Here is an 18,653-nt window from a genome sequence, read left to right as displayed (position 1 = left end):
TTAGATAACAAATTTCTCTCAATCTCATCTCCTGTTGCATAATCCTAAATATTAATATTAAATCTTCACCGCTGGCTTTCAGCATGTACATTCTTTACTGCATGGCACAACCTCAGCATTTAAATTCTATATTGATACAATGATAACTGGAAGAGAATGGAAGAGGAGATACAAAAGAAAGGAAAATAGCACTGATGATCTGGTGAGACCCTAGGAAATATTTTCAGTAACTGACATATAATAGCACATCAAGATCTTGCCATAGCTATGGACACCCATCAACCAGTAGGCCTTGTTTGTACCATTTTTGCACTCTGACGGTTGATGGTTCTGATTTTTTTTTTTTTTTTTTTTTGCTTGCTTCACATCTGAAGTTGCAAAACTGTACAGAACTTCAGTTGTAGTCATGTCAGATGTTCAGTATGATAAGCTGATGGAGTCCTGAAATGATAGAACCTCTCCTACATTACTTTAAATCCTCACCAGATGTGAAGTTGGGTACCAGACCAAGCCTGTAGATTTAGGAGAATCACATTACATATCATCAATAATCACCATCATCATCCAGATTGAAAATCATCTCCTTCATTGCCAACCTACACAACCAATTGATCATTTATCACCGACTCATTCTGGCTGTGGTCGGTGCATCTGGGTGGCACTCAACAGGGATCGAGGAGAAAAATGAAACCTCTTGGGCTATGTTTCTGTTAGTAGGAGAACTTACATCACAGAAAGTCCCATACAGGTATTGAATAATGGCCCTGATCACTGCTCTGGTGGCCCAGTTGTGGATTGCTCCCACCAAATTGCAGGGAGTTCACATCAGCAGCTGGGCAGGCCTGCACGTCATTCTGAAAAAGAAAAAAAAATAAAAAAAAAAGAGAGAGAGAGAGAGAGAACACAATTAGCATCCTGTTCATCAAAAACCTAATGAACAAGCCATATAGTAGAAATAACTCTGCATTAGTTTCAAAGCAAAGTTGGCAGTTACTATGTTGCATTTCAAACCACACATTTGTATACCATCAGCACAAATATCAGGTATTCCTGTGTGGAACCATTACAGGAGACACGCCATAAACTTGGCTCAATACCAGCTTCTGGTCCCTGGGACTTATTTGAGACCCAAATGCAGGTGAAAAGAAAAGCTCTAAAAATCCAACTTCTAACAAATTAATTTGACAAAATGATTACCTGGCCTAACTGAGTGTTGCCGTGGAATGGTTGCTGTTGCAGCAAAGTAGTTGAAGACTCTTGCATCTGTCACGAAAACAATCAACTTCAGACAGGCAACAGAATACACTTTGAAACACCTACTTCCATTAAACTTACCTGACTAAATTGTGTCATGTTATGAAAGCCTTGAACAGTACTTAAACCGAATTGATGACCAGAAACATAAGGTCCCTATGCAATATTAAGAAAAGCCATCAATAACAGGATTCTAAAACCAATTTTCACAAACAAATGATACAAGAACTATTATATGTCCATAATCAAAAAGCTACCTGCATGTAGTGACTTGGTGCAAAGAACTGATTAGGAGGATTCCTGGGTTGAGCCGGAATCTCATCTGATGATGCAGGCAGTTCATCACTCCTCGTTGCAATTTCTGCCTCATCAGACAGTCCTAGAATTAATGATTTTACATCTACCAGACAACAATAAAATTAATATACAAAGATTTACAATTTTTCTGGTCCTAGAATAGCATTAAAAGAAAGATGAGTAAACAAGCATGTATTTTCATGCAACCTTGTCTTCCTTTTTGCCGTTTAGTTGACGCAAAACCATTCTGATTCCTACGATGAGCATCACCATTCTTCTTCCTTTTCCCACTTGCCCTTGGAGATTCCCCAATGTTACTTTTATTGTGAACCAGATTGTGTGGTTGAACCTTTGAGGCAGTGCTTGGGGAAGGCATCTCAAGAAGTCTTGCTTGCAAAATACGCTCCACCTGTTCCAAGAGCTGATCTGATTGGCTTTCCATGAATGAATATGCCTCCGCAGTTTCTGCAGCCATTGCTGCAATTTTGTACAATATCCGGCATAATGAGCCATAACGCTTAGGTATAGATGACTCGGGGTCACCATCAAGTGCAAAGCTATGATTCTCTCTTATCGGCCCAACTTTTGCATCCTTTCTCCACCTCTTCAAGACATACTGAAGTGGGAGTTCTTTAATATTTCTTAAATCGAGTATTTTCAGCACATGGCAGCACTGAACACCAGCAAAATCAAACTTTTTGCAGCTGCAAATGGCTGTACCATCAGCAGAATCAAATCTAACAAACTGCTGTTTAGTTTTATCCTTGACAGTAACCTCATACTGAGATACTGTCCCAACCTCAGCACAGCTATAAACTGTACAATTGACTGTCAATTCAAATTCTAATCTAAACATATCAAAAACTGCAGGGGTGTAGACATTTGCAGCTTGCCACAGTAAGCGCAATGGAGGTATTCTAGAAGTCCCTTGATTTGCCTGATAATTGGCTTGTTGTTCTGCATATCGTCGCTCTTCCACTAATCTATCATACTGATTGAAAAAGGACCAAAGATCTGTCTCTAGTTTCAAGTATTCTTTTAGTACACTATTCAATTTTTCATTTCTTAGTGCATTTGCAATGTCTGCGCAAAAGATTTCACGTCTATAAACCAAAGCCCACTTCTCCCTTTCCTCATACAACTTACCCAACCATTCGTTGTCCTTTAGACCATACCTCTCCAACATTGTTTCCCATGCCAGCAGGAACTCCTCCTCATCTTCACAATCATACAAACATCTACTAAAATCTAATGCAAAAGTTTCTGAGCCTTCAAAAACATGACTTAACCGCTTGATGGCATCTTGGTGGATCTGCCACAAGCATAGACGATGCATTGTGCCTGGCCAAACCGCAGCTACTGCATCACGCACTGCTGCACAGCAATCTGTCAAAATTGTTTCTGGCTGTTTTCCACACATTGCAGTTTTGAATGTCTCAAACAGCCATTTGAAGGATTCTATAGTTTCATCATAGAGTAATGCAGCACCAAAGACAATGATTTGTTTATGATGATTAACACCAAGAAATAATGTGAAAGGCCTGTCATAATCATTTGTTTTATAAGCTGTGTCAAAACATACAACATCACCAAAGTAGTGATAGTCCACCATAGATTTTGCATCCACCCAGAAAATGTTTGTCAACTGATCTCTTTCATCAACTTGGATGGCATAAAAAAAGGACGGGTTTTCACTTTTCATCTTTTGCAAGTATTCCATCAGGGCTCCTGCATCACCATGCTTCATGTCCTTCATCCGCTTTGACCGGAGATAGTTTTTGTAATCGGCAGGAATTAGACTGGTATTTTGACAACCTTCAGGTTGAACCTTAGCTAAAAGCCTCTGTGACCTTAACATTTGAATATCCAATGGAGCTGCAAGTTGATGATTGTGGTCAGCTACAAATTCACTGATACAGTATTTACCACTAGGTGTAATCTTGATTGCCATGTGTGCAAGACAACCAGTTCTGGTTTCTGGCCGTGGTTTCTTTGCATCATTTGCCATGTTCCTTGGGCGGAATCCTTCTCTTGAGCACACATAAACTCTTGATCTAGTTACATTTCTCGCAGATTTATCCCACCAACCTTTTCTAACACTGAAACCAACAGTTCCAGCATATTTAACATAGAACTCATAAGCTTTATCTTCATTTGCAAACACCATGCCAACTTTTGGCTCCCCCCCTAAATTTGCAGCATCTTCTGCGGGACAGCTGGCTCTGCTTCCATCCTTTTATCCTGACTACTAGAAGTCTAGAAAATTTAATGATTTTAGAAAAAAATCAGCATGCTATTAAATTAAAAGCATATGACACAAGCATAAATGTGCAAGGTAACAAAAGGAGTAACAAACACAGAGGTTCCAGTTGCTAGTGTTTTGCCGAATAAATCACTTTAATATTTACTTGTATATTTAAAAAGCCATGATTCGATTCATTTTTCCTTGTCCAGATGAAGCTTGAACATCGTTTATGTAACAGACAAACTGTGCCATGATCCATGGTCTGAAGTAACCGTACATATCATAAAATACTTCGTTTCAGGGAGTCCTCAAGAAGATTTCACATCAATATGAAATTATGAAGCAAAGAGTAATATGATGTCTGTATGCAAAAACATGTAGTGGTGTGACCCAATTCTACTGACACATTCATAAACAGAACCCTGCTGGAATATTAAGTTTCTCAGAAAAGATCCATATAAATCTGATGCTAGTGTTACTTAAATCAATTGTACATTAATTGTTCAGGTCATCTGTAAAATCATGGACCAGGGCATTCGTTTAACTAATCTATTGGCTCTAGATAAAGAAAAATCAATTTTATGTGATTTCGAATGAAAATCTAGGTCAAAATATAATAAATAAAGAATTATCTCCTAGGATAAAATAAGATTTTTTTTTTTTTTTTGGGAAGAGGAAAGGCATAAAAGAGTCAAACATTTCATGAGTTAACATATGTCATGTTTATAGATGATCATCGAAAATATTAGCAAATGCTTTGCATATTTCAGTAGTTTTAACATAATTTTTTTTGGTATAACAAGCCAAATAAAGAAAAGTAAGATATTCCCAGATGCTTATATAATGTGATTACTACATATTTGCAAACTATTTTAAACATGTAACATTTGAAGAAAATATTTTGACATCATCACCATCACCATTGTTATAAAACATCAGTCAATTGAATTATGAGTTCTGTTAATGCTATTTGCTTTAATTACTCTGACAGTATGCTTGTCTTTAGCAAAATATCTTTTATCATTGTTCTGACAAAAGAGCTAAGAGAAAACTCTTAGGCCCCAACCTTAGGCAGGACAGCATTCTAGGTTCCTGACCTAGGCTTTGAGCATCTTGGTCACTAAACAAGTGCCCATGTGGCTGCCCAGGCTTGTTACAGGTTGAGCAAGACAGGTCTGGAAATTGGTAGATAGGTAGGGTGGTGTTGTCAGGATAAATGATGGGGCTTTAAAGTACCACCTCTTCATGCATCAAGTATCTAATGGAATGAGAGAATCTAAAATAGTTGTAGATGAATTCAAAAACCAGCAAGGAAGGTGGGAATAGTCATTGAGGTAGCACCCACTGAATCTGGATGCAAGTAAGCCTACTCCAATACTTCTATCCTTCACCTTCTCAACTTTCAAGGAGAGTTTGTTGCCAAGAAGTGGGTACCCAATGTGGGCATTGCTTAGAAACTTCAAGCACCACCAAGTCCAGTTTAGTTGAAAGTCCGACTAACAAACACTTGGGCCCATTTCTATCAAAATATCACTCCAGTGACTTCATCTTAAGGGATCAGAAATTGCTTGAAGTGCAGTACACCCGATCAATATTGTTTGAGCCCCAATACCCTCACCATGTTAACCCCTATCTTCCTTGCATTGAGCCCTTTGGGCCCAACACCGACCCGATTCTGTTTGAGCCCTGATAGTTTTCAAACCCAATACCCTCACCATGTTAGCCCTTGTCTTTCTTGCATTGACCCCTTTCTTCGCTGTTGAGTTATCCTTGATGACCTCACCTGAGTCCTTTCTAGCCCCATCTTCCCCCTCGCTCCAACCACTGCCTCTGGCATTCCCACTCCTCTGAAGAGGACAAGGCTCCAACAATAGCTACAGCACTCGATGATGGGGGTGGAGAGACCACAGGACCTGACTACCAATGGTGGCAACAAGTGTACAAGGTGGAGTTGGGTGGCAACATTAAATTGCATTATGCCTAGCTAAGATTATGAGGCACCTATCACTAAAGCATTGATGAAGGAAGCAAAGTCTAGATAGGATGGAGAGAGGACATGAAGAGGGTGTGGTGATCCATGAAGGAGCTTAGGCTTAGGGTTTCTCCTCACTCAAATCAATTTTTTGTTGGATCAATGCTCCACAAGGTCATTGGGGTGGCCTGGCTCATGCTAGGGATGGAAAGGTTAGAGCTTTCTCTTAGATTGAGGAAGAGAGGAGGATCTTGTGGGTGGATGGTGGATCTGAAAAGAACTAAAATTTAATGAAAACATCTCCTTTTCAGTCAAACATATGCAATACATTCATTAAAAGACAGATCAAGGACATGGATATAGTTGTGGCCCTTGTTCTATTGATATAAACGACATAAGTTTGGAAAAATGATTGATATTGTGAAATGAAATCGATAAGTTAGACATTTTAATTCTTGCCATGGTGGTTTTTTGGATTTTAATCTCACAACACATCAAAGTTTACATTTAGAATTAGACTCTTATCTCTTATCCTTTAGTTGGTTTTTTATTTTAGTTATTTTGTAATTTACACTTTATATTGTTATCTCCCCCTTTTTAGTGCTAAACAAGAAGTTTTCCATGGTTCTCTTTTATGATTTAAACCAGAGTAAGCAAAAAAAGGATATTAGGATCGTATAAATAAATATAAATTTACAAATGTATGCAGTTGCAAGAATTGTAATAGAGTGGGTTGACAAATTTATCTAAGGGTAGGGTGACAAATTTCAATAAGGGTGGGGTTATAAATAACTTTGCCTATCACTTTGGGAGTGACCAGAACACCCCACTTCAAGGTCAACCAAATAGCAAAACCACTAGAAGTCAATGTCAGCACCAACCAATTTCTACAATCAAATGCTTGAAATCCAGAATTACAATTTTGCAGCCTTCACTTTCCAAACAAACCAAACACCAAAACCACAAATCGGCAAAAGCACACCTTTTGAAAGTCACATTTTCAAAATGGCAACTTCCCACTTCAGCTACCTTTTTTGCAATGAAAGAGACCCTTTGTGACTTTATCATCTATCATAGGTTATATAGATTGCTACGAGAAGCAACAATTATACCTACAAGCACTATTATTATTAATGGGAAGACAAAGGGAAGATGAGGAAATGGAGGAGAAAAGTTGGTGTTTTACTTCTACTAAATCTTTCTGTCAGAAGAAGATTTTTATATTACTTATGTTTAGTTTTTAAGCATTCTTTATTTTCAGGATATTTGAAAATATCAAGTGCTTAAATAATTGCATGCCTCTAAGCACTGTGCACCACAAACAGCAGACATAGGTTTTTTCCCAATTGGGTAGACCAAGAAAACAATAGCAACAGTGGTAACAGGAGCTGAATATGCAACAGCAATCCAAAGACATATACATAGGCAAAAACTAACTTCCCACTCACGACCCATGTACCAAGCTAGATCAAGTAAGAAGTGTAGAACAATTAGCTCATAAGGATGCCATTGTATAACCACTCATTAATATATCACGCTTCCCATATTAGGTAAAACCAAGGTATGCTGAACCGGTACTACCGGCCGGCAAAACCAAGATATGCTGAACCGGTACTGCTGGCCGCCGGCCGTCGGTACGGTTTCGTACCATACCGAACCGACGAAGGCAAGTGGACCTGAACCGAAAGAAGAAAAAGAGAGAAAAATAGAGAGAGAAGTAGGAAGAAAGAAAAAGAGGGAGGGGAAGGAGCCGGCGGGGCCGCCGAACAACCTCCGACTGGCCGTCGTGGCCGCGGAGGACGCAGTCCATGCGCGCAGCGCCACGGGCGTGAAACAGGGGCGTTGCCCCTGTTTCGTGAGTTTTTTTAAAAAAACATAGTTTTAAGTGAAGCCGGCAAAAATTTGTCTTTTTTTAAAAAAAAATTTCTTAAGTCGGCAACTGGATTGCCGACTTCATGAGTTTAAAACAAAAAAAAAAACCGAAATAGACGACTGTCTGTTTCAAAAAAGAAGGGACGGAGCCACGGAGGAGCTCCACCCGCTCAACCGCGCTCAGACCGTCGTCGTCGGCTCGTTGGCCACCGGGGGCCTCGCGATGGAGGCGTCGTCCGTCCGGTAAGTCCCTCCCCCCTGAGTACTCTCTCTCTTTCTCACTCACTTGAAAGCCTTATTGGGCGATATGGAGCTCGGAAGCCCTCCGACGGTCACAGTTAGCCACCGCCGGCCTCCGACGGCTCCCACCTCCCTCCCTCTCCTCCTCTCTCTTTCTCACTTTTCTTTTTTTCCTTCTATACCATCAGTGTACCGAATTTACCGGCCGATCGTGCCGGTTCTCCGCCGATCCAATACGATACGGGGTGTACCGACCGGTTCGGCACGATATGGCAAACCTTGGGTAAAACCGTAAAAATGTAAACCGATAGCTACAGAAGCAAGAATAGTGGCACTAACGATAATATTGTTTCTATAATGCAAAGAACCAGAAACTGGTTTATGAATATCATCAATATCTACTGCAGGAGCACCAATGAAGGCGATAATGAATATAGTGTGTCCAATTAACATTTCCATTTCAAAATACTCAAATATATTTGATTTGGCTATCTAATCACTTCCAACCATGTATCACCGTCAAACATGAAGCATCATTCAAATTAAATGATTCATCGTCACCCAATCACCAATGCTCTACTTGAAATAGAAAAGATCATAGGAGTTTTGCTCGAGATCTTCAGAGATTCTCATTGATAGCTACCTACCATTAAATAAATCTTACAAACTGATTGAAGTCTTTTCCAATCATATGGTACCTCAATGCATCCACACATCATGATCATTTGTAAGTATTCTAAACCATGAATAATGCTGGAAGGCACTACTACGCTAAGATAATTGTCACCCTAAGCACCTGAGACATGAAGGTTATTTATTCACTGTTTAGAATAAAATTTTAACTCTGCCACCAACTTTCCTTGGATTGAGGAACATGTAGAGTTTGTTGACCTTACCTTGCTTCCCATTGATTCAGTGCCGCCATATCAACTGAAACCTTTCTCCACCCTCATATGCAATTAAATTCATATGGTTCCACCATTCAGGAGAATTATTAGGTGCCCCAATTTACAAGGAAAAACTCAAGCAATTCTCATTGATGCTTTGGTCTATATAGCTATTACAATTCGTAGACTCATGATAATCCTAATTGCAAATCAAAGTATTAATTGACTCCTGTGCAAGTAAGGAGACCTAAAAAGGATCGCAATATAAAGTTTCCAAGAAAACAATTTTTTAGTTCCTAAAGAACTCAGATTGTATCATTCCACCTCCCTTGAAATAACCCTGTCATCAAGGTTGAAATTGTGGTAGCCAGTTTTGAAGCTTTTGCCATACTTTGAAAGTGGTGTCTTCTAAAATAACATTTGATTATCATGTTTGTTAGCAATTTTCATTAAGTCCTTGTTCATTTTAATGTGAATTGTAGACTTTGATAAGAGAATTGAATCTAGATCTTGAAGAAATGCCACAAAATTGGGCCTAGGCTGCTAAAACAATAGGCCACCGACACCACATCACACCTGCCCAACAGAAGCAAATAGATGTCTTTGGATCAAAAATCCTCCATGATAAGGATCAATTGGGCACTCATCTCTTATTGGCACTTCTCCCTGTTAACCACTGTTGCCTCAAAGGACTTCCTGATGTTCATAATGCATCGAATCTTCTTCATCAGACTGAATCAATCAAAATATTAGTGCTTGTAGAACTGATAAGATTTGTGAAAATTCTCTTAAGGACCACATCACTGGCATTTTTTTAAAGGATGACCCTCCAACAATAGCATGTCCCTAAATCTAGACTTACAGCATATCTTAGGACCCTCCAACCTTTTAATGTTTTCCTCGCTCCTTATCTGAACAATCATCTTCTATAACTATTTGATCTTGCAATGGCAACCTGGAAATGGAGCTTTTTAGGTGATTATATCCCCTAAGAAACCCACACTGAGAAAGGTCAAGCTGCAGCACTGGTTGAACTTGAGATCGAACACAGTGATCACTGATCACATTTTGCAAGTCACTGAGCATGCTTTCAGGTCCTCTTCCAGATCCTCCAACTGCATCACTGTTTCCATCAGCGGTTTGAATGTCTCCTTCATGCTCCATCTTGGCTTCCACCTTTCGCTAAAACTCATGCTGACAAGTTTCTGTCATGGCTGGAGTCAAAAGCTTTAATACCAAATAACATAGTGCTGCTGCATCAATGAATTGATCAACTTTGAAAGGTTCAGGCCTTGCAGAAAATTAAGCATTTGCCGCTAATGCTTTAGCCCATACAGTTGTTACAACTTGTACACTATTAAGAACCCTAATAAACTTCTAATCACAGTGGTAATTGACTCCTATGCAAATAAGTAAGTATATCTAAAAGGGATTGTTACAGCCAATCCCCTCGTCGCCTGGTCGCCGGAAACGAGCGTCTGCAAAAGAAAGTCCTCACTGACCGGAGGAGGCTCCGGCGGGGACCCTCCGACGGTCAAGTCAGAGAGGAGACTAGGCAACAGTAAAAGGAAACAAGGAGCTCAACGAGAGAGAGAGAGCTTGAGAGTTTTCCCAGGGGACCCCCTTAGCACTGTTGCCTTCCCCGATTTATAGTAGGAGGTGGTATGGTCCCGCCGTCGGTGATGTAGACAGCTGGAGAGTTGTCAAATCGCCGGAGGTTGTCACGTCGTTGACGAGCTGACAGGTCCTAGGAATTAATTTGCGTCCTTGGCAGAACAGCGCTCCAGGTTTTCCTGGCAGGACAATGTCCCCTGGCGTTCGTACGGCGTTTGCTTGATGGGACTGCAGCCCATGCCGCTTATTCGGCGTCCAGAAGGGCCTGTAGAGGTAGGACGTCAGTTGTCCAAACCGATGGTGAGTCGGTGGTGTCCCACCCGATAAGGGGTTGGTGACGGGGGATCGGCTCTCAGGTTATCGGAGGCGACGTTGGCCCGTTAGGCCGACCCGCCCCGGTCGGGCACGATCGGTAGTCACTATCGGTGTTGCCCACCGTCGGTCGGGCGAAGTCGGTCGGCCCATTCTCATGGATGGGTCGGGATCGGGACCCGTAGTCGAGTCGGCGTCGAGGACGGGTCGGCGCTGGTGAGTCGGCAATAGGGTCGGTCGATATATCCCAACAGGGATAATAATAAAAAATTTCCAAAATAACTAAATATTAGTTTCTAAAGCATTTGGACTGTAGCATAAATCCCATACAACTGATTGCTAAACCAATTAAGCTCTTCTCCATCTGTCGCAGTCGCCTTTCTTTTCAAAATTATCACAAGGTCATCCCAGTTATAGGATCGTTATCAATCATTCTGATCACCTTTTTCTAATTTTAAACCTTTTCCACTTGCTGCTATTGGTATCCTTTTATCCGAACTAATTTTCAATCGATCCGTTTGGCCAGTAGCACTCTCTCAACCATAGTTATGATTAATAAAGTTCTTTTTAACTCCCATTGTCCCGTCTCACTTTTGGCCCACCCAAGTATCAGGCAATTAGCCTATAACCTTTCTTGTGATTAGAGATCCACTTTAGGGTTTTTACACATGTATGTTACATTTGGGGACCTAATGGATTTAGCTTGTTGTCAATGTTTTCAAAATAAACCATTTGATAGAACAGAAAATCAGTGTGCCAGTATTATGAAACAATCAACATGATATTCCTCCAAGGTCATTGCAGAAAAGGCAAAGATTGTAAGAATATTTTGTGCCGTTTGTGCATTACAAAGAGCAAACATGGAAATGATTAGACTTATGTAAAGCCTAAGCCAAAATCATGGTGTTCCCCTACAAAAAGGGGTTTTGTTAAGTGGCATTTAACTAAAGAGTCTTAAAGTTCTGATAAATGGAGAGTTTGCAATAAAATGTCATTTGCATGAGCCCACATTCCATAATATGAAACAGCTTTTTCTAAGAGTATCAAATGTGGAAGCAGAAACTAATGTCCATTTATTGAAATTTCAAATTTTCAGGCTCTATTGAACATGATGGGAAAATCTTAAAATTCTATTCAAATAAAAGAACTTGCATGCGCACGTATAAATCTAAGTTTCAATTTTTGGAAGGATAATTTCAACCTTTGCACACTGGAACAGTATTCTTTTTAACTAAAAACTGAACATAATATCTGGAAGACTGGAAAACTTTAGGCTTTAGTGTGCTTAGGATTTGAGTCATTTTCATCAAGGTATACACATAGTGGTTTGTTGCAGTAATATTCTGCAAGAAGACAAAAGCCTCTGAAGCCCCTTTAATGAAACACTAGAAAACTACTAACATAAACATGCAGATTGGAAGTGAAATGAAACATATAACTTGACTCATGCTCCAAACGACATCACAAGAATAGATCAGCATACTTCCATAAATATACAAGTGAACAGTACCATGTCGAGAACTGGCTAGTTGCAATAGATGCATCATGAAAGAAGGTACTAGAAGAGGCACCATCAACTCTATAGACATTTGTGAGAGTACAAGAACGCACACATGTACACCTGTGCGTGCCCACAAAAACATGGAGAGAGGGGGGAGAACACTCTCTGAAAGATTTAAAATGCTCGAATACATTCTTTGAATAACTTAGCACACTTATGCAAAATTACATATGAAAGAAATATATGTCAACAGAAGTTTACTTTCAAACAACCTTTGATAAGTACCAGAGAAATAAAATAGGCTTTTCTATTAAACTAAGCATCCAGTTCTATCGGAGAAAATTGTCCATAAGCTGAATTAATTGCCAGATGAATGATAATTCCTAACATTTATTTGGTTGTCCCAATAATGCATGACTCCAGTGACTGAAATAAATGTCCTGAAATTGCCGACGCTAAACTACAATGTGAGTGGCCATTTTGATGTTTGTATTAAAAGTCAAGTGGCGTGCAAAGGCCTGGCAAGCTATTATCAAAACTCTGAATATTGCATAAGCTTAGCTCAAGGCTTTAGGGAGAAAGGCAATTACCTGTGACTCATCTCTGCTAAGGAACCTTCCTCCAATGCCTCGCTGACGCCTTTCAGCCAAAGCTTGTTGTGAAGGAACCTGCAAAGAACAGGGAGCATATCACTGTGGAACTCAATTTGACCCACAGAACACAATTGCAGAGATGCAGTCAAAGATCCCAACAGTTTAACACAAAATGCATCTCTCTCATTAACACTCTGATGTCACAACTATCTGATATCAACTCATATTGCAGGGATCCATACAACCCATGCTTTTTCTTTCTTTCAAATGCAGTGCATGTATCTTACAACCTTGAAGACAACTTTGCAACTTTACCTTAACAGGACTCTCTACACCCTGCCTATTAGTCTTTTTCATCGTGTATTTGAGAATTATATCTCTCCTTTCTTCTTGTGTGTATCGAAATGCTCTTACACCAAGCTCCCTCAACAATCGAGACTGTGCAGTATTGGTTAGAGGGATTGCCTTCCCATCATCTTTCCTAGCAGCAGCTGCGACTGCAGGCACAGGCATACCAACAGCTGGAGCAGATGGTTTCTGCCCAACATCCTTCTCCACAACCACTTGTTCTTTTACCGGAGGACCACTTTGGACCTCGACCCCATGGTCATCACCGGCCATACCTCCCTTCTCTGTTGAACTCTCGACCTGGATGACCTCCACCACATCCCCATCTTTCCTCGCTGATTGTGCTGCTGCTGCTGCCTCCTCTGCAAGTCTGCGAGCTCTCCTCTTATATGGCCCCCGCTTCCGTTTCCCTGCACTGGCATCCAAATTCTTCCTGTACATTAGATAATTTCCTCTCCAACACAAGAACCTCTGCATGATTAGAGCACCACTGCCTGCTGACCGCCTGTTGGAGCCTGTCCGAGCCTTAAACCCAGACTTTTCACCATACCCATAATAGAAAGCCTTGGCAACCTCCACAGAATCGAACTCCATGCCCACGGCAGGCACCAGCCCAGCACCATCTCCACCGGCATCCTTGTTTGGCAAGAGCTCATGGTTGTGCTCCATCACAAGTTTCGACACCGTCCACATCCCATGCTCCTTCCGCACCACCTCCACCATCGCCTTACATCGGTCCCCCGCCGGCACCGCAGCCTCCCTCGTCGGCGGCCCCTGCCCGGCGCCAGCGACGCCCGCCTCCCGCATGGAGAGGTAGCTCCGCATGATGTAGGCCACCCGGAGGGCGTACTCGTTGTAGTGCGTCTGCCCCGCCGACGACCCCTGCGGCCCCTTGGCCGGAGACTCCTTCACCTCTCCAGAGGCACCCCCACTCTCCGCCGGCTCCTGGGGCTTCTCCGGGGAGTCCTTCTCCTCGTCCACCTTCAGCTCCTCCTCCGCTGGCCCCTCCTCCTCCTTTCGCCCCTCCTCCTCCGCGTTCGGATTGTCGCCCGCTATCTCCGAAATCAGCACCATTTCCACGAATTGCGATCAAAATCCAACCTCTGGAACCAGAAAGATTCAACCCTTCACATTACTCGAAGCTCTACGAGCCCTAAATATCTCAAATCTTGTGAGGAAACTCGAAATTGGAGATCAAAACCCTAGAAGAGGAGGAGGAGGATGAGAGATCGTCGGAGCTGACAGAGAGTGGAAGCATACCCAAAAAAATTTTGGAGGGAAACAGATCTTACCGGGCTTTTTTCGTCACTTTCTCGTGGGTGTGTATTTTTTCTTCACAATACCTTGCAACGCTCCCCGCAGGGGATGGACAGAGGAGGAGAGCTGGCTTGCCCTTCCTTAGGCTGCGGGCGGTCAGGAACAAAGCAGCGGGCGCTGGGTTCGGGAAAAGGCGTGAGCCGCCCTGAACAAGAGAGCAGGGCCGGGCCACTGGTGGGCCAGTGCCACGTACCCACGTGTCGGAGGCGGGCCCACCGCATTGACGCGCTCCGCTTTGCGTCACGCCGCACCTGAAGGTTTCGTGAGGAGGTATATTTGAAGGAGAATTTCGAATTCAGGTAGTCACTTTGACAACGATGATAGAGAGAGGGCGCATATGGTGCAACGTGTCGAGTAAAGTAGGGAATTTAAAGTTTTCTTGTGATTCGGATTGGAGCAGGTTATAGTGGGAACCCCCTGCCATGGAGGAGGCGAGAGGGGCGTAAGAGCGAGATTTCAGGTGGATGTCACGTGATAGAGGCGCGGAAGGCCACGCGTTTGTCGCTGGTATGCCGGGGCGCGTTTTCTTTATTTTTCCTCTTTCTTCTATTTTAGGATAAATTATACTTTTGATCCTCAATCAATTTATTTTATAAATTTCTAAGCTCCAAAAATCTCAAATTTGAACTATATTATTGCATCATTATTTTATCCTGCATTAGGTACCAAGGATGGATAGAAGAATGACGGATGGATGAGATAGGATGGATGAGAAAAAGGATGGATGAAACTTCTATCCATCCATCTCACATACTTAGTAAAACATGAGTTCTCCTCAATTTGATACAAAGGATAATTAAAAAAAAGATACATGAAAGAAGAAGAATAGATAAAAGAGAGGATGGATGAAAAAAAGATCCATCCTTTCATATGTTTGGTGAAAGAATGGATAGAAATGACTTTTCTTGATATAGGAGGAACGACAAGGAGGATGGATGATATTTATATAATATTTTTACTAAACTATTCTTTAATAAAAATATTACTATTATTAATTTATAATACTTATTTATACTAAAAAATAAATACTATATAAATTTATAATCATTATAAGCTATAACTATATGAAAAATTATTTAAATAATTATTTTTAATTTAATAAATAATTTTATCAATTAAATATTAACTAATTAATTATATATTAATTATATAAATAACTAATTAATTAATAATTTAATTTAAATAATTAATTAATATTATACAAATAGTAAATAAAAATAAAAAATAGAAGAAAATCTTAATTATTTAATCATAATTATCAAAATTATGTACTAAAATTAAAATAATTAATAATAAAATTAATAGTATATGATTAATCATATATATAAAATATATATAAATAACATGAATAAAAATAAAGAAATATTATAATTTTATCAAAAAATTAATGAAAGATAATTTTATCAACACAAAAATCCATCCATCAATTCTCATCCATCCTTTCTTGTATCCTCTCAATTAGAAATTCTTTGTGCACCACCTGCAGTATAAAAAATTTATCATGAAACGTACCACTTCATCCTATTGGACTACGTAGCCACTGTTTTCCAACACATATTTAATATCTATAGTTTTATTTTTTTATTTAAAATTTTAAATGATGAAAATATCCTTTTTAAAAATTATGATACCCCTTCACAAAAATTATAACACTCTTTTTCTTCTGAAAAAATTATGATATCTCTTCAAAAAATTATGATATCTCTTCATAAAAATTATGATACCTCTCCTTCACAGAATTATGATATTCCTTCATAAAAATTATGACATCCCTTCACAAAAATTATGACACCCCTTCCCTTCCAAAGATAGATATCATAATTTTTAAGAAGGGATGTCATAATTTTTAAGAAGGGATATCATAATTTTTTTTAAAGAGTAAGGATATTATAATTTTTTTGAAAGGCTATCATAATTTTTGTGAAGAGATATCATAATAAAGAGTAGGGGTATTTTCGTCATACAAAATTTTTAAATGAAAAAAAATGATCTGCAGGCATTAAATGTGTGTTGAAAAATGGTAACTATATGAACTAATCGGACAAGATGGTATACTCCACATCGAATTTTTTATACCGCCCGCAGTACACAAAGAATTTCTCTCCCTCCAATTTGAGAGGATACAAATTAATGGGCCAAAATAAATAGACGATCTCTCCTTTTTCATCCATCTTTCTTATCATATTTTAAACTAAATAATAGATAGAGGCCATCCATTCTTCCAATCCCATCCATCCATCCTCTCATGACCCCAACCAAACACAAGAAAAGAATGGATGAGAATGATCTTTTCATCTATTTAATATATGAGAAATGATAGGATGAATGGACGATATTTATATGATAATTTTACTAAACTACTTTTTCATAAAAAAATTATTATTATTGATGTACAATACTTATTTATATTCAAAAATAAGCAAATGATAAACTTATAATCTTTACTATTATAACCATATAAAAATTATATAAATAATTAACTTTATTTTTTAATTTAATAAATAATTTTATAGATTAATTATTAATAATTAATTTATTTATATATAAATTATAAAATAAATAATTAATTTGTAATTTAATTTAAATAATTAATTAATTTTATATAATTAGTTGATTAAAATAGTAAATATAAATAAAAAATAGAAGATAATTTTAGTTATCTAATTATAATTACAAAATTATGTACTAAAATTAAAATACTTAGTAATAAAATTTAATAGTATAGGATTAATGGTATAGATAATATATATATATAAGTAAAGAAGTATTATAGTTTTACCAAAAAATTGAGGGATAATTTTGTGAATATATAAATCTATTTCTCATATAGGGCAAGAAATAGGCCGAGCTGGGTCGGACCACACCCCGATCCGAGCTTGATCCAAAATATTTTTTCGGACTTCAGGCTAAGCTTAGGTCCAATAACTTTAAAAAAATTCAGGCCCACGTCCAGCCTAAATCTAATCGAGCCGGTTCGAACCCAGCAGCGTCTCATCCCTTTGTCTGCGACCCCATCATCGTCAAATCCTCATCTCTATCGACTCCACATCCACCACCTCATCAAGGGAGGGCTTGGTGACGGACCCAACCACATCCACTGTCTCGTCCTCCTCCTCAGCCGCTTGAGAGAGAGGATGCAAGCCATGGAGGATGGCAACGACAAGTCCTTTGATCCCTTTGCCTCCTCCTCCGTTACTGACCTCGACATGGCCCTCGACATCGATCTCACCAACTCCTCCTACTACTCCGGCCACACACTAGCGAGGCCCTCTCGCTACCAACCTAAGATCAAGGGTAAGATGAAGGCCAATCCTGCCACCGACCTCGGACCCCTCCCTCCTCATCCTCCATCAGCTCCTATAAAGAAGCAGGATGAGGATGATGTCGGTATATCCCAAGAACTGGCATCAAGTCCCCTTTCTTTCCCCAATGGCACAAAGGAGGTGGAGAGCAAACCAACAGAGATCGACAATGGTCGTTCGGCTCGGACTGAAAATTGGGCTCGGGCCCAAGCCTAGGCTGGGCTAAGGTTGGGTCAAAGGAATGCCCAAGCCCAGCCCGAAAGGCAAATAGGCCCTATATTTAGGCCCAAGCCCGACCTAAACTATTTCAGACCTAGTCCGAAGTCCGACCCTAAGTCGGCACGGCCCAATGGGTCTCGAAACTATTCGAGCCCAGTTCCAGCCATACTCTCACATACTCTATCCATCTATCCTTGCATACTCTCACTTTGGAAGGATATAAATTGATGGGTCAGGATAGATAGACAATCTATTCTTTTCATCCATCCTCCCTCTCATGACTATAACCAACAATAAGGTTAATATCTCCCTTCCTCCCAATTTGGATTACTTTCTTTCACCGAAAATCATTACTACCATTACTTGATAATTACATGGTGATGTAGCTTAGATTCATCGTCCCAAAATTCTCATCCGACAGTTCAACTTGCCGAATCAAATGACCATACATGTCCAGCAAAATCAATAGCCAATCAAATCTTTGAATAATTAATAAATGGTTATAGCCCAATATGATCTTAATCCACTTAGAAAGATATATCATAGCCAACTAGCAGATAAATTAAGTGCTCAAATCATATCATGCCAATAAGGCATATCTTCATCATCTCAATCAACAGATAAGGAAAAGAGCTTAACTGCTCATCCAATAATCTCATGATCTCAACCATGAAAATTCT

General features: G+C 39.7%; 1 protein-coding gene across 1 annotated transcript; it reads right to left on the bottom strand.

Annotated features, from left to right (window-relative positions):
• On the bottom strand, positions 1 to 14,584 carry LOC105060434 (protein FAR1-RELATED SEQUENCE 7). Its single transcript, XM_029260764.2, is given in 10 exon segments — positions 1 to 596; positions 728 to 854; positions 1,198 to 1,263; positions 1,336 to 1,410; positions 1,512 to 1,654; positions 1,759 to 3,750; positions 3,753 to 3,807; positions 12,785 to 12,862; positions 13,103 to 14,337; positions 14,428 to 14,584. Coding segments are annotated over 8 exon segments (3,642 nt in total). The 5' UTR covers positions 14,210 to 14,337; positions 14,428 to 14,584; the 3' UTR covers positions 1 to 596; position 728.
• Positions 14,585 to 18,653: the final 4,069 nt, after the last annotated feature.

Source organism: Elaeis guineensis, chromosome 2 (genome assembly GCF_000442705.2).
Source record: "Elaeis guineensis isolate ETL-2024a chromosome 2, EG11, whole genome shotgun sequence".
Classification (NCBI taxonomy): Eukaryota; Viridiplantae; Streptophyta; class Magnoliopsida; order Arecales; family Arecaceae; genus Elaeis; species Elaeis guineensis.
This window is presented reverse-complemented; position numbering and strand designations above follow the sequence as displayed.